Consider the following 26,472-nt stretch of genomic DNA (forward strand, 5'->3'; position numbering starts at 1 on the left):
ACCAGGCCACTACACTAGGCACGCCTGCAGAAGGTCCACCGGAGCCACGGGACCGGCGACCGCCAGAGCACCCCCCGCGGCGTGCCTCCGTGCTTGGGGTGGCAAAATTCCTAGAGCCGCCCCTGGTCCTTACGTGAGGACAACTATATTATCCTAGAGGATTTGGGGTATTGGTTGTCCATAAAAATGGATCATCTTCCCATGTGACCAATTAACAATATTATTCCAAGTTCTAGGCCGTTATCTGCAGTTAGGGAAGGGAGAGATCCCTCTCTAGACACAGGAAAAATATAATCAAAGCCTTGAAGTGAAATGCTCTGCCTGTCAATTGATGAATTCAATATCTGTTCTGTCCTTGAGTGTTGTCATGTGGTGGGCCTTATTTTTTAAATGTACAGAACATTAAGTCTGTCTCATTTGTTTTACAGTGAAAGCTCAATGTTTAAACACAACCTCAAAATTGTACGCCGTTTAGAGACCCATTACCATTCATTTCCTTTGACATTACACACTTTATGACAAAACTGCAAGCTTGACCCTCGACAGAGAACAAATTCACGTATATTTCTGAGACGACAACCATTAAGGTGAATCATGTGTGACAAAAAATACACCATTTCTTTTCATCAATGAAGATAGTTGTTTACTTACCGGTATTAGTAGTGAAAATGCCCTTTCCATCACACCCATAACACGCAGTAACTCACTCTGCACAAAACAATTAAAGTTTAATGTCATGGTGCTGGGAAACACTTTTGATGCTAGGAAGTAATAAAGATCTTCAAGGTTGCTCAAGTAGTTTGTTTCTAAATAGTGAATTTCTGACCTCAATTGTCCAAACCATAGCAATATTCTTAAGCATGTGTTATTGCAAAAACGTTTTAGCAACCTAAAGACACGACGGGCATAGCAATACCATACCAACGAAATAATACAGCTAGATCATAGAGCAGTGTCACAGCTTTCTAAATCTCTCTTTATAGGGCCTATGCAGCATAGTCATAAAGCTTCTTAGCCCTGCTCTTTTAAAAACTCCCACTTTTCAGATGTTACCAAAATAAAATACAGGCAGGGTCTGATCAGAAACAGTCAAATGAAAAAAGAGTCCCGTTCAATTATATCATGTAATGGCAGACAGCTAAAAGGAGACAAGTTTTTAAAGTGCTTATATACCAATGCTAGAAGTCTAAATAATAAAATGGGTGAACTAGAGTGCCTCGTATTAAATGAGGCTATTGATATAATAGGCATCACAGAAACTTGGTGGAATATGGGGGATTTCAATTATCCCAATATTGACTGGGTACATCATACATGTCACCTCAGGACGGGATGCAGAGATAAAGTTTCTTGACACCGTAAATGACGGCTTCTTGGAGCAGCTGGTCCTGGAACTCACCAGAAAAGAGGCAATTCTTGATTTAGTCCTAAGTGGAGCACAAGATCTGGTCCAAGAGGTGAATATAACTGGACCGCTTGGTAATAGTGACCATAATATAATTAAATTTAATATTCCTGTGGCAGGAAAAACACCACAGCGACCCAACACTGTAGCATTTAATTTCAGAAAGGGGAACTACACAAAAATGAGTATAGTTAAACAGAAATTAAAGGGTACAGTACCAAAAGTTAAATCTCTGCGAGCTGCATGGAAACTTTTTAAAGACACCATAATAGAGGCTCAACTGAAATGTATACCCCAAATTAAAAAAACATAATAAGAGAACCAAAAAAGAGCCACTGTGGCTAAACTACAAAGTAAAAGAAGCAGTGAGAGACAAGAAGGCATCCTTTAAAAAGTGGAAGTTAAATCCTAGTGAGGAAAATAGAGAGGAGCATAAACACTGGCAAAGGAAGTGTAAAAATACAATTAGGAAGGCTAAAAAATAATTTGAGGAACAGTTAGCCAAAGACTCAAAAAGTAATAGCAATTTTTTTTAAGTACATCAGAAGCAGGAAGCCTGCTAAACAACCAGTGGGGCCACTGGACGATTGAGGTGCTAAAGGAGCACTCAAGGACAATAAGGCCATTGCGGAGAAACTACATGAATTCTTTGCATCGGTCTTCACGGCTGAGGATGTGAGGGAGATTCCCAAACCTGAGCCATTCTTTTTAGGTGACAGATCTGAGGAACTGTCCCAGACTGAGGTGTCATTAGAGGAGGTTTTGGAACAAATTGATAAATTAAACAGCATTAAGTCACCAGGACCAGATGGTATTCGCCCAAGAGTTCTGAAGGAACTCAAATGTGAAATTGCAGAACTACCAACTGTAGTCTGTAACCTATCATTTAAATCAGCTTCTGTACCAGATGACTGGAGGATAGCTAATGTGATGCCAATTTTTAAAAAGGGCTCCAGAGGTGATCCCGGCAATTACAGACCTGTAAGCCTGACTTCAGTACTGGGCAAATTGGTTGAAACTATAATAAAGAACAATATTGTCAAACATATAGATGAACATAATTTGTTGAGGAAGAGTCAACGTGGTTTTAGTAAAGGGAAATCATGCCTCACCAATCTACTAGAATTCTTTGAGGGGGTCAACAAGCATGGGGACCAAGGGGATCCAGTGGTTTTAGATTTTCAGAAAGCCTTTGACAAGGTCCCTCACCAAAGGCTCTTACGCAAAGTAAGCTGCCACGGGATAAGAGAGAAGGTGTTCTCATGGATTGGTAACTGGTTAAAAGATAGGAAACAAAGGGTAGGTATAAATGGTCAGTTTTCAGAATGGAAAGAGGTAAATAGTGGTGTTCCCCAGGGGTCTGTTCTTGGAGCAGTCCTATTCAACATATTCATAGATGATCTGGAAAAAAAGGGAAAATAGTGAGGTGGCAAAATTTGCAGATGCTACAAAATTACTCAAGATAGTTAAGACCCAGGCAGACTGCAAAGAGCTACAAAAGGATTTCTCAAAACTGGGTGACTGGGCAACAAAATGGCAGATGAAATTTAATGTTGATAAATGCAAAATAATGCACATTGGAAAGCATAATCCCAACTATACATATAAAATGATGGGGTCTAAATTAGCAGTTACCACTCAAGTAAGAGATCTTGGAGTCATTGTGGATAATTCTCTGAAAACATCCACTCAATGTGCAGCGACAGTCAAAAAAGTGAACAGAATGTTGGGAATAATTAAGAAAGGGATAGATAATAGGACAGAAAATATCATGTTGCCTCTATATAAATCCATGGTATGCCCACATCTTGAATACTGTGTGAAGATGTGGTTGCCCCAACTCTAAAAAGATATATTGGAATTGGAAAAGGTTCAGAAATGGTCAACAAAAATGATTGGGGGTATGGAACGGCTTCCATATGAGGAGAAATTAATAAAACTGGGACTTTTCAGCTTGGAAAAGAGATGGCTAAGGGGAGAGATGATTGAGGTCTATAAAATCATAACTGGTGTAGAGAAAGTAGATAAGGAAGTGTTGTTTACTACTTCTCATAACACAAGAACTAGGGGTCACCAAATGAAATTAATAGGCAGCAGGTTTAAAACAAATAAAAGGAAGTATTTCTTCACACAACACACAGTCAACCTGTGCAACTCCTTGCCAGAGGATACTGTGAAGGCCAAGACCATAACAGGGTTCAAAAAACTAGATAAATTCATGGAGGATAGGTCCATCAATGGCTATTAGCCAGGCTGGGCAGGAATGGTGTCCCTGGCCTCTGTTTGCCAGAAGCTGGGAATGAGCAACAGGGGATGGATCACTTGATGGTTACCTGTTCTGTTCATTTCCTCTAGGGCACCTGGTACTGGCCACTGTTGGAAGACAGGATACTGGGCCAGATGGACCTTCGGTCTGACCCAATAGGTCCATTCTTATGTTCTAAAAAGGATGGATAGAATAATTATAGCTATTTTGGAGTTTGTTTTGAGCATGTGGAAATAATCCATTTTCCATCATATTCCCTGTTGTTTTAAATTTGAATTTCCTTTTAACACCGTACATCTCCAGGGTCAGATTTTCAAAACTAGCCACATACAACTGCACATGTACATATGTGCACCATCTAATTGATTCCATAAAGATAGCTTGTGTGCAGAAGCAAATTAGGTGCCTATTTTGCCATGTGCATGTGCAAATACCTGATTTACTGGTGCACAAAAAGTACCCACATGAATAAATTCAGTACGTGAAATGGGTCTGGGTGCCTAACTTTGAAAATCTGGCCCATATTTTTAAAAACAATTGCCAAATTACATGAAGGAACACTTAGCAAGAGCAAAAATGATGAATAGGCGTACAATTAAATAAATGAGAACTAAATAACTGAAAAAAGTTAAAATCGCTCTGTAGCTTGAGATTTTTAGTATAACACAAATGACCAGATCTCTATTAAATGGTCATAATTAGCACAGCTGTGAAATTGGCTGCTGTAGATTGAGCTTTTCCACAATCAAAAACAACATACACAGTTAAATGAGTGAAAGATGCAATAAAACTTCCATTCATTTTTGCAGAAAGTACTCATCAGTAGTGTTGATCTAAGATAGTGCTCTATAAATATGCTGCACTACTGGATATGCTTCCATTGTTAAGCAATAGTGCTATTTAAATATACCCTTTAATAATTGTTTGCTCAGAATCCAAGTGGAAATCCTAAAGCACTTAAAATGTTACCAGAAACAGCTGATTAACTCACATGCTTGACAAACATTAAAGCCTCATGAAAATGAGCCCTTGCCCTATAGAGTCAATGGACATTGTATATAAATAGGCTGGATTCAGCAGAATCCTCAGATCTTGGCATTGCTGGCCCTCTTTCTTCCCCACTGAATTCTGATCCAACAGGTGCCATTTCTGCAAAATGAGGGGTGCAATCCTGGGTTTGGTTTTAATCTCTCTCCTGATAGCAATCTCTGACGTAAACGGTGAAGGGAATTATATGAAGCTTTGTGGGAGAGACTTCGTAAGAGCTGTCGTCTTCACATGTGGGGGATCGCGATGGAGAAGGCATTTGAGTGACGATCCACAAGATCTATTTGGTAAGTGTTGGGTTACGTGCAGTGGGCTCACTTCTTCCCTCGTATGCATTCACAAATCTAACTGAATTCAGCAGGGAGTGGTGTCGCCTGGATGCCTCTAAGGGCACAATTGGATGCTTAGTTTCTTTTATCTCTGTAAAATGTATTTCTTGAGTCGGTATTGTGGGGGCTTTGTTTCAGACAAGGAAGTGAAATTGCACAACTTTGCACTATGTTTCTCTGAAGCTTACCTAGCTTAGGTTTTTGTTTTGTTTTGTTTTTTTAAATAAAGAAGGATCTAGGTTGAGATTTTCAAGCCAATTGTGTGCTAAACACTTAGTTTTGAAATTCTCAACCCTAGTTTTTATGTCAAGGGGGGGAAATCCTGCCCCCTTTGAAGTGAATGGAAGTTTTGCCATTGTCTTCAAGAGGCATGTTTTACAGTACAAACTGATTTGCAAATTACTGGGAAGTTTCAGAAAATTCAGCAATATACATTAGAGTCATACCAGGGTAATACACATCGCTAGCGATTCGTACTCAAAATTTGGGACCTTAATTATAAAGGATTAAATAAGTCAGTTTGGTTGTAGGAAACCATTCTTTCTATGTATTTTATGTTTTCCAGTCAAGCATCTACTTTTATTGAAACTCTTATACTAGTGAAAGCTTGACACTCATGGCTACACGCAGAGAAAAACGTTTGGCTAGAAATACTTCTGCAAAATACTTTAGAGAACTAGCCAAATGGGGAAATCACTTAACTCTGTATTAGGCAAGGAGTGGATGTTGCTGTACTTTATGATCCTTATTCTCTTTTTTAAAGAGCGCACCACATTGTATTGAGAGCTTCAAAATACCGTATTCCTTAAAATGCACCTGAATTACAAACAGCTGGGAAACAATTTGCGATACTAGGGTATAATTTTTTTGAAAATCTTGGAACTATTCATATCTGATACATAAAGCAGTGGCACTTGAACTTTAGGAAGGAATGTACCATATCATAGAACAGTATGTTGATTTTAAATGCAATGGTCAGAATGAAGCGGCATTGTTAGTACTTTGAAACAAACATACAGTTAGTTTCAGCCATCAAAGCAACTGCACCAACAGATAACAGATTTCTTGTCCTCACTTAAACAGCTGCAAAGAGAAGCTATAAAAGAAGTACAGATTCTTTAATGGGATATTAATAAGCTCTTTAATTCTCAGACATCTGTGTCAGTGCAATTCTGGTGAAATAAATGTTAATGATCAGGTAAATCCTAAAACGTTTGACCTTTTAGTTTCTTTGGTGTAGGTACTTTATCTTTTCTGTTAGAGCTGAAAGTCTACACTTTACTAAAGATTCCATGCCCTCAAATTTTAGTTTGTTTCTAATTTTTATGCAGAAGACAGAGAAAGTCACCTGCATTTGCCACGTGAAAACAGTGATTCAGCAGAACCCTTGGAATATGGCATTCAGAATCCAGAACCCATGAGGGAAGAAACCCTTAACATCAAACCCCAGGCTCAGAGAGACTTAAGAGGCATCAGGCAAAGGTCTATACAAGAAAGGCGGGAAGTGGTTTCACTGCTTACTACATCCTGCTGCAGCATCGGCTGCAGCGAAAGAGAGATAAGTTCACTGTGCTAAAATGTATCAGACGCTGGACGGATTATATCCAATACCTTTAATACATTAAAATAATCACAACATGTAACTGTCTGAAACTAGACTATTACAATTGTGTTTCTTGAATTCTAGCTTTATTTTCTGCATCACACCAAGAATTAAAGGTTAAATTTTAAATAGTATAATGCAAAGGAGCTTTGAAATGCCTTTTTGTGATGATTGCTCAGCTCTTTGTACAAGGCATTTAACATGTTTTAAATAGTTAAATTTCAAACCACATGTGCTAATATTTTCCCGTGTCCAATAATTGTACTAGTTTCAGTTTTTGTGGCTACATTTTAATAAAGTGTGCAATGTACCATGTATGTTTCTCATTGTACTTTCTTGCTTATGAACACCCCCAGCAGGATTACAAAGCTGGGGGTATACATAGCTGATAGTGTCACTCAGAGATCAAAATCATAATAATGTAGTATCCATAATGCCTTAACAATATGGGTATCAGAATGAAACTGTGATTCAAGCACCCATGCACAACATCAGACTTGCAATATCAGATCAGACCCGTGATCCATCTAGTCCAGTGTTCAGTCTCCAACAATGGCCAGTACCAGAAACTCCAGAGAAAGTTGCTAGAATTCTCATAATGGATGATTATGGAATAACCTGCCCCTCAGCAAAGTTTCTTCCTCGAAACCCCAACAATTCGTAGCTGGCTTTTGCCCTGTGCATAAGGGTTTGTAGCCCTTATACTTGTATCTTATTGTGAGCTGTTGGTGGCCCCACAGTTCTCCAAATAAAGTCTATACAAGGTCAATTCTGGGTACAAGGTCAAATTTGCCCCCTTACAGAGAGATTGAGATACAGTTCCGAGTTCAAGGAGGTACATTTCCCCTTGTAACTAGAGACAGACTTCAACCAAGATCCCAGAGTCAAAATATTTTTTTTTACCTTTATGCACCTTAAAAAAGGACATTTACCCAAAAGCTCTAAGCATTTTGGATATTTCTTAAAAATACATATCAAACCCCCTCCACTGCAATGAGACAACAGCTATATCCTCCAGTATGACCCAAACCAGCAAGCCAAGCAAACAAAAAGTTAGAACTACCCTCCCTCTCCAGCAATTCACCAGCTTCTCAAGTCTCTCCCACTTTCAAATCCCTTGAATAAACAAAACGTGGCTGGCCATTTGCCCTGAAGATCATTAGATCTGATGTAAAATTTTTCAAAAGTATTCAAGTGGCTTAGGAGCCTGAATCTAATTTTCAAAAGTGACGTAGGCATTTAAGAACCTATGGCCAGGTCTACACTAAAACGTTAGGTTGACCCAGCTGTTTGAACTGTTCAAAGTGTAGACATAACCCAATTCCCATTGACTTTCAGAGACTTAGGCTTCGAAGTGTCTAAGTCGCTTTTGAAAATTAGACTCAGGCTCCTAAGATACTTGTGCTCTTGAAATTTTACCCCGAGGGCATTTTGATTCAAGATCATGGTAGTAGAACTAGTTTATAAACTATGGGGGCAGCTTCTGCGCTCTGACTGGGCTATTGGCGATAATGGTACAGAGAGCTCTAACTCCCTGGACCAGCCGGGATCTCAGAATGGCTCCAACGTAGAAGAAAAAAACAGTGCTTGCCTGGGGAATTAGATAGGCACCATTCGTGCTAGGAATATAACCCAGTCAGAAGACCTGGTTGTAACACAATTCAATTTTGTAGCATGGATGGTACCTACTCATGCCCCCATAACCAGGCCAAAGCCTTGGACTGTTCAAAGCTTTTGCCCAGTTATAGGGAAACCAGGAGAGGTCCCATCCACACTTCAATTTTCAAATTTGTATTGTAGTTGGATCAGGGGAGTGTTGACAAGCAGACAATCCTGAAGTTAAATTGTGACAATATGGCACAATGGTCAATTCAGTCACTGCCCTTGATCTGTAACATCTGTGCTATTCTTGCAGAGAAACTCTCCTGAGCAGAGAATGAGGAATTGAGCCAAATTGCAGGGCTCCAATGAGGCCAAACGCCTTATCTTGGAACAAGTTCTGCAACGGGGTAAAAATGAGGCAGGGTTTATTCTGCTTTTTCTATCTAGTGTTTTTAAAAACAAAACACATTGAACGACCCTTTTTAAATAGATAGCACCAAGGAGAAGTTCAGAACATAAAAAATTTGTATTAAAGATTAGGTAGTAAACCTAATGCTGCAATATTGATTCAGAAGAGATGTACATTTATAATAATCAAATGTATATCCAAATATTAGGTATTTTTCTTTTATAGCAGTGAGTCTCAAACTTTTTTATACTGGTGACCCTTTTCACACAGCAAGCCTCTGAGTGCGACCCCTCCAATAAGTTAAACACACTTTTTAATATATTTAATACCATTATAAATGCTGGAGGCAAGTGGGTTTTCGGGTGAAGGTTGATAGCTTGCAACCCCCCATGTAATAACCTTGTGACCCCCCCCGAGGGGTCCTGACCCCCAGTTTGAGAACCCCTGCTTTACAGTATTAGCAGTAATTGGCCTAAGATTAAACATTCATATATGTAAGAAAATTAGTCCTGACTTTAGATCTTCTACAGCAGTGGTTCTCAACCTTTCCAGACTACTGTACCCCTTTAAGGAGTCTGATTTGTCTTGCGTATCCCCAAGTTTCACCTCACTTAAAGACTACTTGCTTACAAAATCAGACATAAAAATACAAAAGTGTCACAGCATGCTATTACTGACAATTTGCTTACTTTCTCATTTTCACCATATAAATTATAAAATAAATTGATTGGAATATAAATATTTTACTTACATTTCAGTGTGATACTTGAGCTGGTTTTTCACTTGTGAGCCTTGTCTGTGGGGCTGAAGCATGTAACTTAGCTTTGCAGGGACCCCGGGTGATTGCCCTTCTTCCCACCCCCTAATGCCAGCCCTGCACTGCCAATCCCCCTAAACCCATCCCATGACCCACAACCCAGGTTGTGAAACACTGAGCTAGATTAGTTGAGTTCCGCCTGAAAGACCTCTGTGTACCCCCAGGGGTATGCATACACCTGGCTGAGAACCACTGTTCTACAAAAGTCTGAGAGGCTTTTTTACCAGATTTTTACCATCTTTTGGAAACACCTCTGCTTCATCTTATAAAAAAAGGAAATGAAAGCCTCAAAAAAAGTAAATGATCCATGGAGTAACGTACATCAGCTGGTTAAGCAACGAGCCATTTCAGTGCTGTAAAAGTTAGGCCCTGACCACTCTACTACAAGATAAAACTGAATCCCCTGCCATATCTGGGTAATGGGCTTTTTTTGTTTTTGTTTTTTTAACAGTTCAGTATAACTACAGTATACGATTTTTTATGTTGTAAAGCTAAGTTTATTTAACATCAAGAGCTAAAACCAGTTGGTTCATATTGCAGATGCTGCTGTGCTATTTTCACTTTTGCTAAACTATAGCCACTTCTGATGGAACATTAACTATAAATTCACATGGCTTTATGTATAGAAATAAATAGAAACCAGCTCAGTGTTTCTCATACGCCAAGAGAGATTTATTTTTGACACTTTAGAAAGTAATTTAATTTAAAACCTAAGTTCCACATATTTGCTTTCTACTATAAAATTAAAACCCAAGCAGACCTGCTTGGAATCATGGTACATTTTGATCTTCCATGAAAATTCCTGGGTAAAGCTTGTTATGGGAGTGATATGTGCATGAATATGATCTAATCCATCCAATATATCAACAGGTCTCTAAAGTGCACAGATCTAAAATGCAAGCTGTATGGAAGGTGGACTTAATCAGGTGAAATTGACCTGCATACCATATAAGGACATTTCTCCCCTCCTCCTCCCACAACGCTGTGACATTGCACTCCCTATGCTTATGAATGTGAATATGATGTAACTGCAATATGCTTTATGCAAAAGGTCTCTTGTAAGGTATCATTACAAAGTTTATAATCTACTGAGTGTGTTCATCCTATTTATTTGCATGTATTATTTCTATGTCTGAAGTTTGGAGAATAAGATCTAAACTTGTATTACTGATGTAAACATATTAAGTGGAAGCCATTAAGGGTACTTCAGAATCAGTGAACTGTTTACTTGCAAACCTTCCTGTGTAGGTATGGGCCAGCCCCAGAAGAATGGAGGCTGGGGTCTTACAGTGACATGTGACCATGTCACCTGATAAAATATATCTTAAATCTGGTACTTTTCCATTTAGGAGGAGGAGTGGGGACCCAGAGAGACAAGATTACCACCTTGTATCAAAGCTATAAAAGGGGGTGGAGCAGAACAGAGGGGGTGGTCAGTCATGAGAAAGCCCCAGCTTAACACCTAAGATGTCTGCTAGAACTAACTAGGACTGTACTGGGGAAAGGATTGGGCCCAGACTAGGAAGGAGTCTAGTCTGTGAAAGAAGCTTATTGGAACATGGCTGAGGGTGAGATATTACCTGTAATCAGTTTCTTAATGTATGAGCTTAGACTTGCGTGATTTTGTTTTACTTTGCTTGGTGACTTACTTTGTTCTATCTTATTACTTGAAACCACTTAAATCCTACTTTTTATACTTAATAAAATCACTTTTGTTTATTAATAAACTCAGAGTAAGTGATTAATACCTGGAGGAGCAAACAGCTGTGCATCTCTATCAGTGTTATAGAGGGCAGACAATTTATGAGTTTACCCTGTAGAAGCTTTATACAGACTAAAATGGATTTATTTGGGGTTTGGCTCCCATTGGGAGCTGGATGCTGGAGGTAGGTAACCTGCTAAGCTGTTTTCGGTTATGTCTGTAACTTTGGGGGCGTGGACCAGACCTGGGTCTGTGTTGCAATAGGCTTGCGTGTCTGGCTCAACAAGGCAGGGTTCTGGAGTCCCAAGCTGGCAGGGAAAATGGGCTCAGAGGTAATCTCAGCACATCAGGTGGCAGTGCCAAGGGGTGTCTGTGACTGAACCTGTCACAAACCCCACCCCTGCAAAATCAAAAACTAACTGGGCTTTACCCAGCTACTTGGGGTTTAGGGGTATGAAAGCATTCATCCAAACGGTCTCCACTGGATTCTGTGCTCCACAACTCCCTGTGTCTAAGAGCTAGTTTATCAGTGCTCTTATGACATAGATCTGGATAGCATTATCAGGGATCAGACAGTGTTAATTCCTTTAACTTTGTTTCCTACTTTTCCTCCTCCACATTTCTTCAAATAGAAAAGAAAGTTTAAAATAATTCAAAACCAAATATTACAAGACTTAGCAAGAATAGCTAGGGGTTTTAAACTGCAACATTCTGGCTTCCAAATACTATACAAAGAACATTCTAAGAGCACCTCCCTGATAGCACATGAACCCAATAATAAATAAAAAGGGGATTTATTGTACCATGCTATGTTAGATTTAGAGAAGTATGTAAAAGAGTTCAGACTCATCTGTAATACAAGAGTACTCTCATACGATTTATTTGGTTGTGGGGGGGGAGAAAAGGAAGACACACATATTTGAGGACTGAAAGCTAGCTTCACCCAGAACATATGCCAGTTTATAAGGACTTGTCAGAGGAGAGGAAGGAGAATATGCAGTGCTCACTGGGAAGAAGGTATTGTGATGATTTCTGGGGAGAGTGCCAATTCAATGTTCTCTGTGAGGTAAAGATACCCCCAGGTGGAAGTATCTCCTGCCACCCTTCAGGAGAAGTCCCCATAGAGCCAAAAGGTTTTTATGGTGCAAGGATGCTGCTTCTCCCTATACCAGAAGTTTCGAACCTGGCCCACAGAAATGTAATATAAAGGGTATAAATTCCATCTTTGTCCACGACACTTTTTGTATCAATGGGGATTCCATAAGTGAATCCAGAGCAGAAAATATCCCTAATATCTATACATACTGTTTTCAGCATTTAAGATGACCTCATGCTCTGCCTTAGTGGTACCCTGATGTACCAATTAAAAATCGCTTGGTACATTTGGGCAGAAAATGGTATCTGGCAATATGTCAAATTTCTTATGCTATTTAAACAAAAGTGTTTTCTTCTTCTATTCTGAATGTTGTCATCTCAGCTTTTCTGGGTAATTTATCAACTATTTTCAAGATGTGTACTTGTAGGTATAAAAATGACAAGGAGCAGAACAGATAACACATTTAAGCCTTTTAAGAAACTAAGGCTTTGTCTACGCTACCACTTTTGTTGGTCAGGGTTTTTAAAAAAAAAAAAAGAAGCCACACCCCTGACTGACATAAGCGTCACTGGCAAAAGTGCTGTGGACAAGCTATGTTGGTGGGAGAGGCTCTCCTGCCCACATAGCTAACGCTGTTCATTGAGGGTGGCTTAATTATGCCAGCAGGAGAGCCCTCTCCCCTCGGCATAGAGTGGCTACACACAGGAGACCTTACAGCAGCAAGGCTGTAGTGGTACAGCTGTGCCACTGTAAGGTCTGTAGTGTAGACATACCTTTATCTTTTAGGCTGAGTAGACAAGGATTTAACAGGATTTCTATATTAATCCAGAAACTATAAAGAAATAAAACCACCTTAATTAAAAACATGAAGTCCAACTCTTGCACAGTACAGTTTTAACTAGTTAATTTACTTTATTATAAGTAAAATGGAAATGGAATTTCATATACATACCACAGATTAGACACATTGCTGCTTACAGTACAATAAAACATTTCTGAACATAATTAACTGTTGTTACCTGTCATGATACTTATCCAGATTTTCCTCATAGCTCTTAATCATTACTAGTTAAGGGCCAAAATCCTCTCATTGGAACCCCCCCCCCCAAACAAACAAGCAGTGGGACATCTGCAGTTCTGCAACACTGGAAATAGGAGCAGGAGGAAAGGAAAGAAGGTCTGATGGGGCATACTCAGTTAGCCCCACCCTGCTTCACCTGCAAGAGCTGTCAGGCATGGAGGGGGCAGTTAAAAGGAGAAAGCCATCTTACTTGGGGACCAACCAGGAAGGACAGTTTAATTTGTTACCTGGAACCTGTTGTTGGTGGTTAAGACAAGCTGCTACAGCTGGGATCTGCGCAAAAGGAAGGGGGATGAAATCTGAGCCCAAAAGGTCAAAGATTCTTGTGGTTTGTGTTTACGCTGGACTTTGACTTGGGGACTTTACTACCATGGAAGGGGTAGATCTTCCTCAGTGACTTGGCAAGGGGCCTAAGCCACATCCATAACTAAAATGTGCTGAAGACTCCATTGGGGAAATTGAGCCAGAGATGCCACGTGAGACGGGGGTGGACATGGACAGCACCTCTGTCAGAGGAGGGTTAAAGACAATGAGTTGTGTGGATCTCCCACTTGTAAAGCCTTTCAGGGTACTGGTCACAGCTCATGACATGGTTGTGCAGCTGCCCAACATTTTAACTCCAAGATGAGGGCAGAAGGGAAGGATTTTTTTACTTCTGCAAACCCCATCTTGGCCTTATGCACAAAGCCCTTTTACTGGCGACTGAAACTGAGGACCAGGATTTAATTAGAGCAAATAACAATGATACAAGCTAATACAGTGATATGTGGTTCTGAAAAACAGGTGCAAAATGTCATTTTAGTATGAATAATTTCCTGTGGAAAGGAACAAGAGCAGAAAATGGTTTAAGTGTGCATGATTATTACATTTACCACTGAAAGGCTTATTTCCCCCATTTTAAAACAAATGTAAGCTGACTGTCTTCTAACAGTTTTTCTACAATATAAACATGATAACTTAGATCTTTTTCTTTCACTGATAAACTAGAGCTTTTCATTATTCAAAATAAACAGCATAGACATTTGCAAGAGCAAACAATGAGGTATTTTTGAAAGCATACGATGAAAATGTATCACTCGCAGGATCCCAAATGCATCTGCTTCCAATTCGCATGCTCTGTTCATTTAGTTGTCCAATATGTACAATCACAATAATTTTGTACCTTGGTATCATAAGGTCTTTTACCCGAGCCTTAATAACCTATAAGAGAGACACATGTTCAGGAGGTTCACAGGTAAAAATCACTGCATTGATACAGTGTAGTATAAACATGTTATGTAAAGCATTACTAGACATTTTCAAGAATCTTGTTGGTAATCACCTAACCATAGACTTGAAACATCATCCTGTAAGTATTCCAGTACCACTAGAGGGTGGAATATGCGAGACTGAGGTTACAGCACCAATGAATCAGTATTTTCAACACTGATGATAGTGATATCAGTTCTTGGAAATGCCATATCCCCAAAGGATTAACTTCAGAAGTTGCATTTACAAAAGTGGTGGCATCTTCTTGAATAATTAGAGACAGAACAGTTCAAATATGAAAACTGTCTATGAAAAAGATGGCACCTTCACAAAACCAACCAACCAAAAATACCCAAACACACAAGTTTTTACTGCCTTTTACTCCTGTTAGCCTTACAGACCCATCTTTGGTAAAAGAATAAGTTGCATATGCTATTCTTTCTCAACAAAAAAATCTGCTAATGATGCCCAAGTTTCACTCTATTACACCTAGGCAAACTACTGAAGACTTGCACACGTTACCAAGCAGAATTTGCAACAGCACAAATGCATAAGTATCACTGAGGGGCTATTCTGGATGTTTCTGGAGGATTAAGTTCAGTGAACTGAGGCCCTCTAACTTGTAAATGAGAGCATCCACACAGGGATTTAATAGATTTTAACTTCATACTTTTAGTTCACTCGTTTTAGTTTCTCTAAGCCCTATATTCTACTTACTAATATTGTCTCTTCTGACATGAAAAGCCAAGGAAAGGAGATTTTGAAGGAAAAAAAATTATGAGGCATTGTCCTGCCAGGGGTACAGGGTTTGCCTATCCCCAAATCCGGCAGATGCTGGGGATCCACAGAAGGAGAGTTAGCACTATGCTCCCACATTGCCTCTGGTACACCTAATGCCCACTCACATGGTTCCTTGGGAGGACAAGGTCAATGGAACCATGTCCTATTGGTCACAGTAGTCCCTGTGACCATCCCAGGAGCTATGCACAAAAGTTACTACAGCCTGGAACTGTTCCATTTTCTGGGTAAATTTTGAGGACCAGAGGAAGGATGATGTGCAGTCTCTGGCCCACCCGCTTGTCACAAGCCTGACAAGTCATATTCCCCTCCCAAATGCATACCCCAGACATACAGAAAAGGGTCCACCAGAGAAAGCGGGGAGACTGTGCATGAAAGACCCCTTAGTGCATGGATTTGAGAAGGGGGTGAATCTGACCCATCATTTACTCCAAAAGCCTAATTGTACTAATAATTTATTTTTTATACCTCAGAGATGGTTTTTGTCATTTGTCTGCATAGCTCCGCTTCATATTTTTCTTCTTGAAGATAATTAGTCAGCACATCCTTCAAAATATTATTTACTGTGACCACTGGAAAACGTTTTGCAGGACCTGGTATATGTAGATATTTTATAATGCTTTAATTTATAAATCCATGTTGAGAATAACTGAACACATTGTAAACTGCTTTTTTAACCCGACTAATCAAAATGACCAATGAAAGGGAGTTAACTAGAACAGTGAACTAGTACACTAGTTCTCTCTCTCTCAATCTCTCTCTGAATTCAAATCCTGGATCAGGTGAAAACTACAAATATTTTTATGATCTCAAATTATAAAGCTATCACACAATTTGGTATGGGTTTAAGTCTATTTAAGAGAGACCCAGAACTGAAACACGAGGGATGCTAAAGATCAGGACTGAGGTGCTTCGTTTAACCTTGCAAGGCATCTCTGGTTCTAGCCAGTGCTATTGTAATATTTCATTTCAAGAACATTAGTTCACCCACAAATTAAACAGAGAGTGATTTTTATTACTGGAAAATAAAGCACCTTCAAATTCATATTTTTTCTCTTTAACAAGTTTGTAATAGATTTACCAGGAAATTAAGTATAAACAAGTTAAGGTTTGTAGCACTTTGGGAATTTTTAATGAGATTCCTTGTTTGTTTTCATTCCCCTCCAGAATTTTTACCAGAAAATCAAACTGACATGTAAAACAAGAATGACAAGTATGTAAGAGATCAATGGATCTTTCTAATTGGAGAAAGAACGAGGAGTACAGGTACTTGTGGCACCTTAGAGACTAACAAATTTATTTTGGCATAAGCTTTTGTGGGCTAAAACCCACTTCATCAGATGCATGGAGTGGAAAATACAGTATAAAGACTATTTTTTATTTATACACACACACACACACACACACACACACACAGAGAACATGAAAAGATGGGGGTTGCCTTACCAATTCTAACGAGACAAATCAATTAAAGTGGGCTATTAGCAGCAGGAGGAAAAATCACTTTTGTAGTGGTAATTAGGGTGGCCCATTTCAAACAGCTGACAAGAAGGTGTGAGTAACAGTAGGGGGGAAAATTAGCATGGGGAAATAGTTTTTAGTTTGTGTAATGACTCATCCATACCCAGTCTTTATTCAGGCCTAATTTGATGGTGTCCAGTTTGCAAATTAATTCCAGTTCTGCAGTTTCTAGTTGGAGTCTGTTTTTGAAGTTTTTTTCATTGAAGAATTGCCACTTTTAGGTCTATAATTGAGTGTCCAGCGAGGCTGAAGTGTTCTCCGACTGGTTTTTGAATGTTATAATTCTTGACGTCTGATTTGTGTCCATTTATTTTTTTGCGTAGAGCCTGTCCAGTTTGGCCAATGTACATGGCAGAGGGGCATTGCTGGCACATGATGGCATATATCACATTGGTAGATGTGCAGGTGAACAGACTAACATGGCTACCACTCTAATTGGAGAGTAAATATATGGCTAGCTGTGATCTGCTAACAATCACTTGAAACAAATGCTATGACGAGAGCCCTACCAAATTCACAGCCATGAAAAATACGTCACGGACCATGCAATCTGGTCTCCCCCAGTAAAATCTGGTCTTTTGTGTGCTTTTACCCTATACTATACACATTTCACAGGGGAGACCAGCGTTTCTTAAATTGGGGGTCCTGACCCAAAAGGGAGTTGTGGCGGTTGGGGGTCAGAAGGTTATTTTAAGAGGGTCATGGTATTGCCACCCTTACTTCTGCACTGCCTTCAGAGCTGGGCAGCCAGAGAGTGGCGGCTGCTGATGAAGGGTCTAGCTCTACAGGCAGCAGTGCAGAAGTAAGGAGGGTGGCAGTACCATACCATGCCATCCTTACTTCTACACTGCTGCTGGTGGTGGCTCTGCCTTCAGAACTGGGCTCCTGGCCAACTGCCCAGCTCTGGAGGAAGTGCTGCCGCCAGCAGCAGTCCAGAAGTAAGGGTAGCAGTACTGCAACTCCCCCCTACAATAACCTTGTGACCCCCTCCCCCACAATTCCTTTTTGGGTTTATTTTGATCTAAGGGTTTTTTTAACCTCTTCTTCATAGTATCTGAGTGTTTTTGATCATTAATCATCTAAGGTGCACACAAAAAATACCTACACGAAAAATACCTACAGGTTGTTATACCCATTGCATGCTGAAATCTATTGAACGTGGATGTAATACCCTTCAAAGTACTGGAAGCAGCTGGATTATTTCCTTCCTCATTTGCCTCAAAATTCAAGCACACTCTATCATCTCCTTGGAAAAATGTGGCTGTGGATCAGGCAGTTATGTGGCAGAAACATACACTTGTTTGATCCTATAAAGTGTTCTCAGTACATTCTTATGCACAAGTCTCAGTAAAAAAAGACTGGAAGATAATTTGCAAGATCTACAAGTGGGCCATGTACAGCTAGTCAGGAATTTTTCAGCAAACCATCTTCCCATTGAAAAAATGTTGATAGTCCTCACTGAAATGGTTTGCAGGAAAAGGTCAGTTTCAATAAGTTTCTTGACTCGAACAATAAGCAGGGTGGATAAAAACCAATGATTTAAAAAAAAATAAAAAACAAAACAGATTTTTTTATTTAAATCGGGTTTTTTTGATAAAATGCTTTTTGAGGAAAAAACCTGCCTAAAGATAGTTTTAATCAAGCAAGATACATTGTAGTTCAAAGATATCTCATCATGGAATAGGGATTATAAATTCTAATTCTATAGTATGAGACAATATATTCATGTAATGTTTAAGAAAAGTTTTGTAAATGAGTTCCAATAATTCATGTATTAGGGACCCAATTTTATGGGGTTCCAGGGGCTTCTGTGTAGATTATTTAGGTTAATCTTTCTGTCTACTCAATGGGATTCAGTGCTTAGGCTAGAAGATACCATCAGAGATGCTTAGTTTTCCAGTTCTCAAACGGTGGATTTGTGTCTCCAGAGAGAACATGCTTGTTAACAGCAAAAATGTTTTTAAATAAATAAATAATATATAGAGGTGAGAAATAACAGACCTTAACCCTATTGTCCCTCTGCAAATTTGTGTACACAGAGTCAATCCCCTACCACGCTCTAAAAGTGCAAAGTTTCAAAAAGTTCAATGAATAGAAGATTGTTGGGGGCAGAAGGAGAAGAAGTCTGGAGATAAATGTGAGAAGGGAGGGACAGGCAGTAGAAACAAAAGTGAAACTGTTTGAGCAGCATATTTCAGAAGTCTTGAGGTCTTTCTGAGGTAGCCTTCATTGATTTGAGATCTACCATACCATTCTCTCACTAGAAGGGAAAACCTGTATTGGCAGCAGGCCGCAAAAGAGACCCAGTTTGGGAATAAGAACCATTCAAGAAATATATGTTTGCTGATGATGTTTTAAAGAAAGTCACACCAGTCAACTGGCAGAAGTCACTTAAGCACTTGGATTCAGAGACTGTTGAAGTGATAATCTCACTTATAACACCAGTAGCTTCTTCTGCCGGTGTAGAAAGAATATTTTCTTCCTTTGGACTAATTCATTCCAAATTGAGAAATCGTTTGGGACCTGAAAAAGCAGGAAAGCTTGTTTTTCTTTTCCAGATTATGAACAAAGAGGAAAATGAAGCTGAAGACGACTGAGTTAGCTGCAGAAGCCAATATTTTAAGTTTCTCATGTTGGCCTGGCTGACATAGTCGATTTAATTTTTTTTTTTTAATATTTCATTTAACTATTTAAGTTTAAAACAATTTTAACAAAAAGAAACCTGATTTTAAAGAAAATGAATGTTTAACTAAACTAAAAAATTCATATGCTTGTTTTGTTAAAATATTATATGTTTGCTGTTGAAGAAAAAAATCCAGAACACATAACGCTGTTGTTTTAGTTAAATAAAACAATTTAAATGTCTGTCTGGTGATGTTCTCCTCCTAATACAGCATGACAAGAAAATCCTCCAAATATTAACGATTAACCTGTTGAATTGGAGATAGTTCACCTCCCAATGACTTCATAAATATCTGCTTCAGTTACCTTTGTAAATGAAATAACCAATCATTCATTTTCTGATACAGCTGTAAAACTAATCTGAAAAGTTTTCAAAATAAATCACTTTAAAAATGTATAGTGTGTACCTTCTAAAAATGAAACATACATCTATCTCTGAGTTGTGAAGAATATGTATTAAGGTTATAACAACCAGCAAGAATGCAGTTTATGTAGAAATCCATGATTAAATCAAGGCTTCCTGACTCGTGATTTAAATCCACCCTGACAATAAGTTTCAAAATTGATCAAATGTTCTCTTTCAAACTGTTGGAAATTAAAAATTGCAGTTTCCTGTTTTGAAACATTTCATTTTGAAATTTAAGTTAGTTACAATAAGATAGCACCAGAGATAGCATTCACCAAGAGGTTGCAGAAGAGAATGAAGAGGAAATGGCACCTGCAAAGGAACAGGCTGGATTTAGACCAGACCGAAGTGCAACTGATCAGTTATTTGTGATAAAACAAATATCAAAGAAATGCACAGAACACAACCAAACCTGTTACTACAACTCTATAGACTTCAAAGAGGCTTTTCATTTAGCAGAAAGGGTTATGGCAAGTTATGACAACGTATAGCAGCCCCTCAAAATTGATCAAGCAGATAGAAAATATCTACAGCAAATCAATGAGTGCAGTGAGAGTAGACAAGAAACTGATGGAATGGTTCAGCACGACAACAGGAGTGCATGCTATCACCAGATTTGTTTTACTTGGTACTGGAAGCAGTAATGGCTGTAGCACTGAGAGATGAAAAGGGAGGAGTCTTAGATTCAGAGATGACATGGACCTCCCAGAATTGACTAAGGAGGATTTACAGAGAATAATTGACAAGGTAGAATGGGAAAGAGTATCAAAGAATCGGAATTGTGAAGATGACATAAAAAACAAGAATTGGACTAGCCGCTACTGCATTTGAAAAACTGCAAGATCTGGAAGGCTAAAGACATTTAGATAAGAACAAAAATCAACATATATGAGACAACTGTCATGCTGATACTTGCTATACAGATTGGAATGCTAGTATGAGGAAATCTGAAGGACAAAATATTTTACACTGCTGAAATGAACTGGCTGAGGAGAATACGGAGCTTCAAGACTGCAGAAAAAGAAAAATGAAAAGAGAAGAAAACAGCTAGGGCAAGATAAACACCTCTACCCCAATATACTGCGGTCCGATATAACGCTAATTCAGATATAATGTGGTAAAGCAGCGCTTTGGGGGACAGGGCTTCTTTACTTCGTTATATCCAAATTTGTGTTACTGCAAGAGGTTCCTCTACGCCTGCCCGTTACTTGCTGCGGCCCTCTCTGGGCCCCCCGCGCACCCCCCACCCCAGCTCACCTCCGCTCCGCCTCCTCCCATGAGCTTGTCATAGCTCTGCTTCTACTCCCTCCAGGCTTGCTGCACCAATCAGCTGATTGGCGCAGCAAGCCTGGGAGGGAGCGGGGAGAAGCGGAGCTGTGGCACACTCATGGGAGGAGGCAGAGGTGAGCTGAGGCAGGGGGGCCGCAGCAAGTAAGGGGGGGTGCAGAGGAACTGCTCCCCGCTCCAGCTCATCTCCACCTCCTCCCCTGAGCGCGCTACCGCCGCTCCACTTCTTCCCCCCACCCCCAGGCTTGCCGGGCCAAACAGCTCCCTACCCTGATATAACGCGACCTTACCTATAACACGTTGGGATTTTTTGGCTCCCGAGGGCCGCGTTATATCGCGGTAGAGGTGTAATACATGTACAGAAGACTCAAGAAAGACAACAGTGATGGTTTGCACACATATCAAGTATGGACTCAGAAAGGATACCATACATGGCAATCAATACCAGAGTGCATGGAACTAAAAACAGGAGGACGGAGGATGCATTGGATAAATGCAGTGAAGAATGACAGAACAAAAATGTTTAAAGATGTACCAGCCTCACAGCTTTGTTCAAAACAGAAAGTGGAGGAAAGACTTCATTTGGCGCATCATTGCTGTTGAGCTGATGGATGGGAATTTAAAAAAAAAGTAAATGTTTAAAAATGAAAAATGGTTGAAATTTAACTGAAACAATTTGAAATTATCAAAACAAAATTTTGACTCAAACTGAAATCTTTTTTGGTTTGTCAGTTCACGAAAGTTTTCAAGGTTGCAACTTTTTGTCCCAATTCAAAATGGGATTTTTTTTTTTTTTAATCTCAAATATTTTGCTGGGATGGGAAAACTGTTTCCCACCCAGCTCTAAGGACATGAAGTGGACAAGCTTTATTCATCTACCATGCTGTAAATGGATTGCTCCTATACCTTTTGCCAAAAAGGATAAACGCCTTCTCTTGCTATTATCTGGATTAGTAGTACCTTACACGCGCCAAACTTTAGACACCTAAATTTTGTTTCAGTCAAAATATACATCATGCGGTTTTCGATTCTTAACTAAGACAAATGTTGATCCCCAATATTCTCGTGCGCCGAGACTCTTATGATAAAGCTATTTTATCGGGAGCCATCATGACCATAACAATTTGGGGCAGGGACAGTTTTTTTGTTATGAGTTTGTACAGTACGTACCAAATAATGGCCCTAAGTATTACCTCAATATAAATAAATCAAACAGATAAATTACTACGCCTCCTAGTCTACCAATTAAGAGAAGCACTCTTGATAAAAACAAACAGTTATCTTAAAGAGATACTATCAACTTCAAAATCCCATTTCTCCCTGAACATTTTCAACTTACCATTGTTACAGATGGCACCTAATATTATAATAACTGAAAGTTTAGAGAAAAACATTTTTCTCTGAATTTTAAATTGTTAATTTGATAACTTGATGCACTGAACTGCAATTTGGCATCTAGTCTGTTTCAGTGTTTCCCCTGTAGGATTTTTTCACAGCAACAGGAAGAGGTGTGATGTGTTTTTGTTTTTTTAAACAGAGAGAGGTGATTGTAAAACCACAAAATCTGGTAAAGAGGACTCAACAGCAAATGTATTAATAGAAATGACAGTAGTTTTCAATTCTTTTCAAAACTGACTACATTTTGACTGTTTCTCGATTTAGGCAATATCTGAGTTATGCAGTTTACATTTTGGATTCATAGAGTTTAAGACCAGAGGGGATCATTAGAGCCATTAATTTAACAGATATATCACAGACCATTAAATTTCACCCAATCACCTGTACTGAGCTTATTTTTTTAGTGTGAGATGGAGGAAGAAGTGTTCCATACCCAGCTGATAAGTGTTCTCCAACTGAACGGCAAGACGAGGAATATCATGGCCAGGTTCATCCATATAAGACACTGTACTCATGGAGCTAAAAATAATTCAAGAAGTGACTGTATAAACTAGTGTATATTGAAAACTATGTTGATAAAAATAGATTCAAAATTTTAGATGGTACAGAAACACAGCTTTCTCTCTCAGAAAATGTTAAGATAATTTTTGGACTTGTTTAAGTCAAAATGGGATCAGTTAAGAATGCCTTTTCTCAGGACATTAGGTGCTAAAGAAATATGTTGCCACTCAGTGGGAAACATCATTAATGCATTATGCACTAAAGAGTAGTGGAAACAAAATATTTGCTCTTTCTTGTAAAGCTAACTATTTTCAAAGGACATAATGCATTAATTTGCCAAACAGCCTTCTAAACAGAGCTTCTGTTTTGGAAATTAATATGTATTTAAGAAAAAAAATTGATTTTTCTAGCTGCATGGGGTTGAACAGAGGAAAGCAAAATGATCACTTTTAAACTTTAACTTGGTTTTACTAGAACAGAAATACACCAATGAAGCCCAGAATTTAGAAGCAGCTAGGTGGCCAACTACTTAATTTTAAGTAGGATGGTGGGGGAGTGGATCAAGATAAATAAAAATTAATCTGATAGGAACTCGAATACAACAGAATTGGGTACAATACAAGACAAAATTCACCTTAAAAATACAGCTTTACAAAATATAATTTTGGTAAATACTTTGCCAAGCTTCTTTGTATCCAAACTACTGCCAAGCAAGTCTGTGGACTGAGGTGTCCCGTAAAGGAATATTCTAGAATATTTCACCAGGAGTCAGATTAAATCTACTTTCTGGTTCCAAATGGAACCCACTGGTGAATGTGTTATTGTTTCCCCACTGTGTAAATCCACAGGGGATGAGTTGTTATAACCTCCATGCTTTAGCTAATGATGTAGCAGCTCATGGTTTTCACTCTGGAGGTTTCTGGTTCAATCTCCAACATGGTAGCCATCAGCTATGCATTTATGAAAGTGACTGGAGAAACACTGCATTCCAAATCCATTCTAAATTCTCGGCTTCATTACTGTGTTTGCTATAGTAAAACCAAATTAATGTTTAAAAAAATGATTGGTTTGCTTTACTCAACCAATCACAGCCAGCAAATTCAAAATGTTCTTTTTCTTAAATGCACATTAGTTTTGAAAACAGAAGCGGTGCTCAGAATGCACACTGGAAGGAATAATTAGAAGAGTGAAATCCCAGATATTTTTCCTTTGTAATTATTATGCGAAAGAAGCTTTCTCATAATGCTTCAGAAACAGGAGTTATATTCAAAACATCCCCTCATCCATTACCTTTTTTATGTCTCAATGCAACATTTTCCTGATATATTTACATTATTTTATAATCCAGATTAGAAAAACTACTTACTCTTTGTTTTTTCCAAGGATTTCTTTTGCTCTGACTTCATGACTGCTCAGAGAGGATACGCTGCCTCTTTTCTTTAACAGGCGTGCTGCCTTATCCTTAGCTATGTCCGACATGTCTATTAAATCTGAGAATTTATATAGTATGACAGAGACCCTGAAACATACAGGTGGCTGTAGTAACAATATAACTATTTAGCAAATCAAGGTATGTGCTCTATTGAAAACTAATTGGTCCAAAGGAGATTTTACAATACTACAGTGAACTAATAATCCTTGGCCTAAAGTTTGTTCCACGTACCCAATCAGAAACAACTGAACTGGGGCATCATTGACTACAAAATGATACCCCTGTTTTGAGTTTGCAGTAAAAAACTGGCACGGATAGGATTTTAGCAGCAGAATTAAGATGCTCTAGCCCCATCTTTGTGTAGCAATAGCCACGCTATAGTTAAGCATCGCTTTGTGTAGCAATAGCCACGCTATAGTTAAGCATCGCTTACACACCCTTTATCATCTCGCTGGAATAAAAAGTAGTAACATTTTCGTCACTACAGTCAGCAGAGGTGAGTGACTGACACACAAAGGGGAGAACTACTGAGGAAGAAGAGGTCTCTTTTTACATTTAGTCTTCAGAGTAGAGCGACCTTTGAAAGCCTGTGGTGTGGTCCGATCCGCTGCCGGGACACACCACATTTCACTCAGGCCACGCTAATCCTCCACTGCCCAGGGCTGCTCCAGGCACAGTGTGTGGCGAGCTCTCGGGGGCGAAAAGGGCTACAGAAGCGTTAGCCAGGATTCTACATGGCGAGCACGGGTCCCTTGAGGATACAGAGCAAACAGACGGGAGCTCTGGGGCAGCCCAGTCCCATTACCCCGCTTCCCACCCAGCACCCCCCCCACCTCCAGCTCCCCGCCGCCCCCGACCCAGCCCCGCACTCACCCCCACCCGCAGCCGACGCGCCGCTTGCCAAAGCAGCTGCGGCCGCTGCTGGTTTCCAGGGTTACGGCCAAACACGCCCCCGCCGGGGCCTCCTCTGCCGGGGGCGGCTCCCACCCCGGGCCCAGCCCAGACGGCGCGGAGAGGGGCTCGCCACGGCCCGCGGGGCGGGGGCAGCGTGCGGGAGCCGGGTTCTACCCGGGCCGGCTCGGCTCGCCCCCTTCCGCCTCTGATTGGATGGCGGCCGGGAGCGGGGGCGGGGCTGCTGGCTTGACCTCCCCGCGGCGCTGCCCCCGCCTCCTCCCCTCTCGGGCGGGGCTGGCCTGGGAACGTTCGCGGGGGTGCAGGGACCGTGAGCGCCCAGCCCCGCGCGCGAGCCGCGTTATGCCGCACGCCCCGTCTCCCGCCACAGGCTGCGGGGCCGCGGAGCAGCCCGCCGGGCTCCAGCCCGGGCTGCGCTCGTGCAGGGGGTGACTGGGAGCGGCCGGGCCTGAGCACGGCGACGCCCTCGTGGAGAGGCTCTGTCGGGCGCGGAAGGGCGGCCGCGGAGCCCTAGCAGGGGCAGCGGTGCTGCGCCTGGCGGGCTCCCTCCCGGCCTTTCCCGCTCTGCGCGGAGCGGGTCGAGGGGCTCAGGCTCGCCCCGCTGCCTCAGGAAGAGGACCGGCCTGGCGGCACCGCAGGGGTAGTCAGCAGGCAGCCCGCAGGCCACAGCCAGATGCTCTCGAAGTGACCCCCACATCTTTGTATTATCTCCTCGGGAGTCTAGACCTTGACTAGACCTCCTTGCCCAAGACATTTAGACCTTGACAAAAATATTTGACTACTGCTGCAAGCCTCTGGTGGAGGTGGGGTGAGTGTTGGTGTAGTAGGTCCTGTACATCGTGGGGAGCAAGGCTGTAGTGTGGCCACTGAGGTAATTAGGTCAGTGTAAGCTACCTTAGGTCACCCTAACTGTGTAGGGTAGAGCAGGCC

The 26,472-nt window shown here is 40.4% G+C and overlaps 2 protein-coding genes across 3 annotated transcripts; one reads left to right on the forward strand and one right to left on the reverse strand.

The window, feature by feature from the left end:
• Positions 1–4,633: 4,633 nt before the first annotated feature.
• INSL5 (insulin like 5) lies at positions 4,634–6,623 on the forward strand. Its single transcript, XM_039483099.1, has 2 exons — positions 4,634–5,005; positions 6,379–6,623. Exons 1-2 carry the CDS (start codon positions 4,828–4,830, stop codon positions 6,621–6,623), a joined length of 423 nt encoding a protein of 140 aa, XP_039339033.1. The 5' UTR covers positions 4,634–4,827.
• Positions 6,624–13,163: 6,540 nt separating this feature from the next.
• Positions 13,164–25,761, reverse strand: DYNLT5 (dynein light chain Tctex-type family member 5). 2 transcript variants are annotated; one of them, XM_039483275.1, is made up of 5 exons: positions 25,504–25,761; positions 24,565–24,717; positions 23,131–23,216; positions 15,872–15,996; positions 13,164–14,557 (listed from the first exon to the last, which is right to left on the reverse strand). In XM_039483275.1, exons 2-5 carry the CDS (start codon positions 24,675–24,677, stop codon positions 14,354–14,356), a joined length of 528 nt encoding a protein of 175 aa, XP_039339209.1. In that variant the 5' UTR covers positions 24,678–24,717; positions 25,504–25,761; the 3' UTR covers positions 13,164–14,353. The 2 variants fall into 2 exon arrangements, with proteins under 2 accessions (XP_039339209.1, XP_039339208.1); XM_039483274.1 differs by having other exon boundaries at positions 24,565–24,688; positions 25,504–25,760.
• Between the last annotated feature and the right edge of the window lie 711 nt (positions 25,762–26,472).

The sequence above is a fragment of the Mauremys reevesii genome, linkage group 8 (genome assembly GCF_016161935.1).
Source record: "Mauremys reevesii isolate NIE-2019 linkage group 8, ASM1616193v1, whole genome shotgun sequence".
NCBI classification, from domain to species: domain Eukaryota; kingdom Metazoa; phylum Chordata; order Testudines; family Geoemydidae; genus Mauremys; species Mauremys reevesii.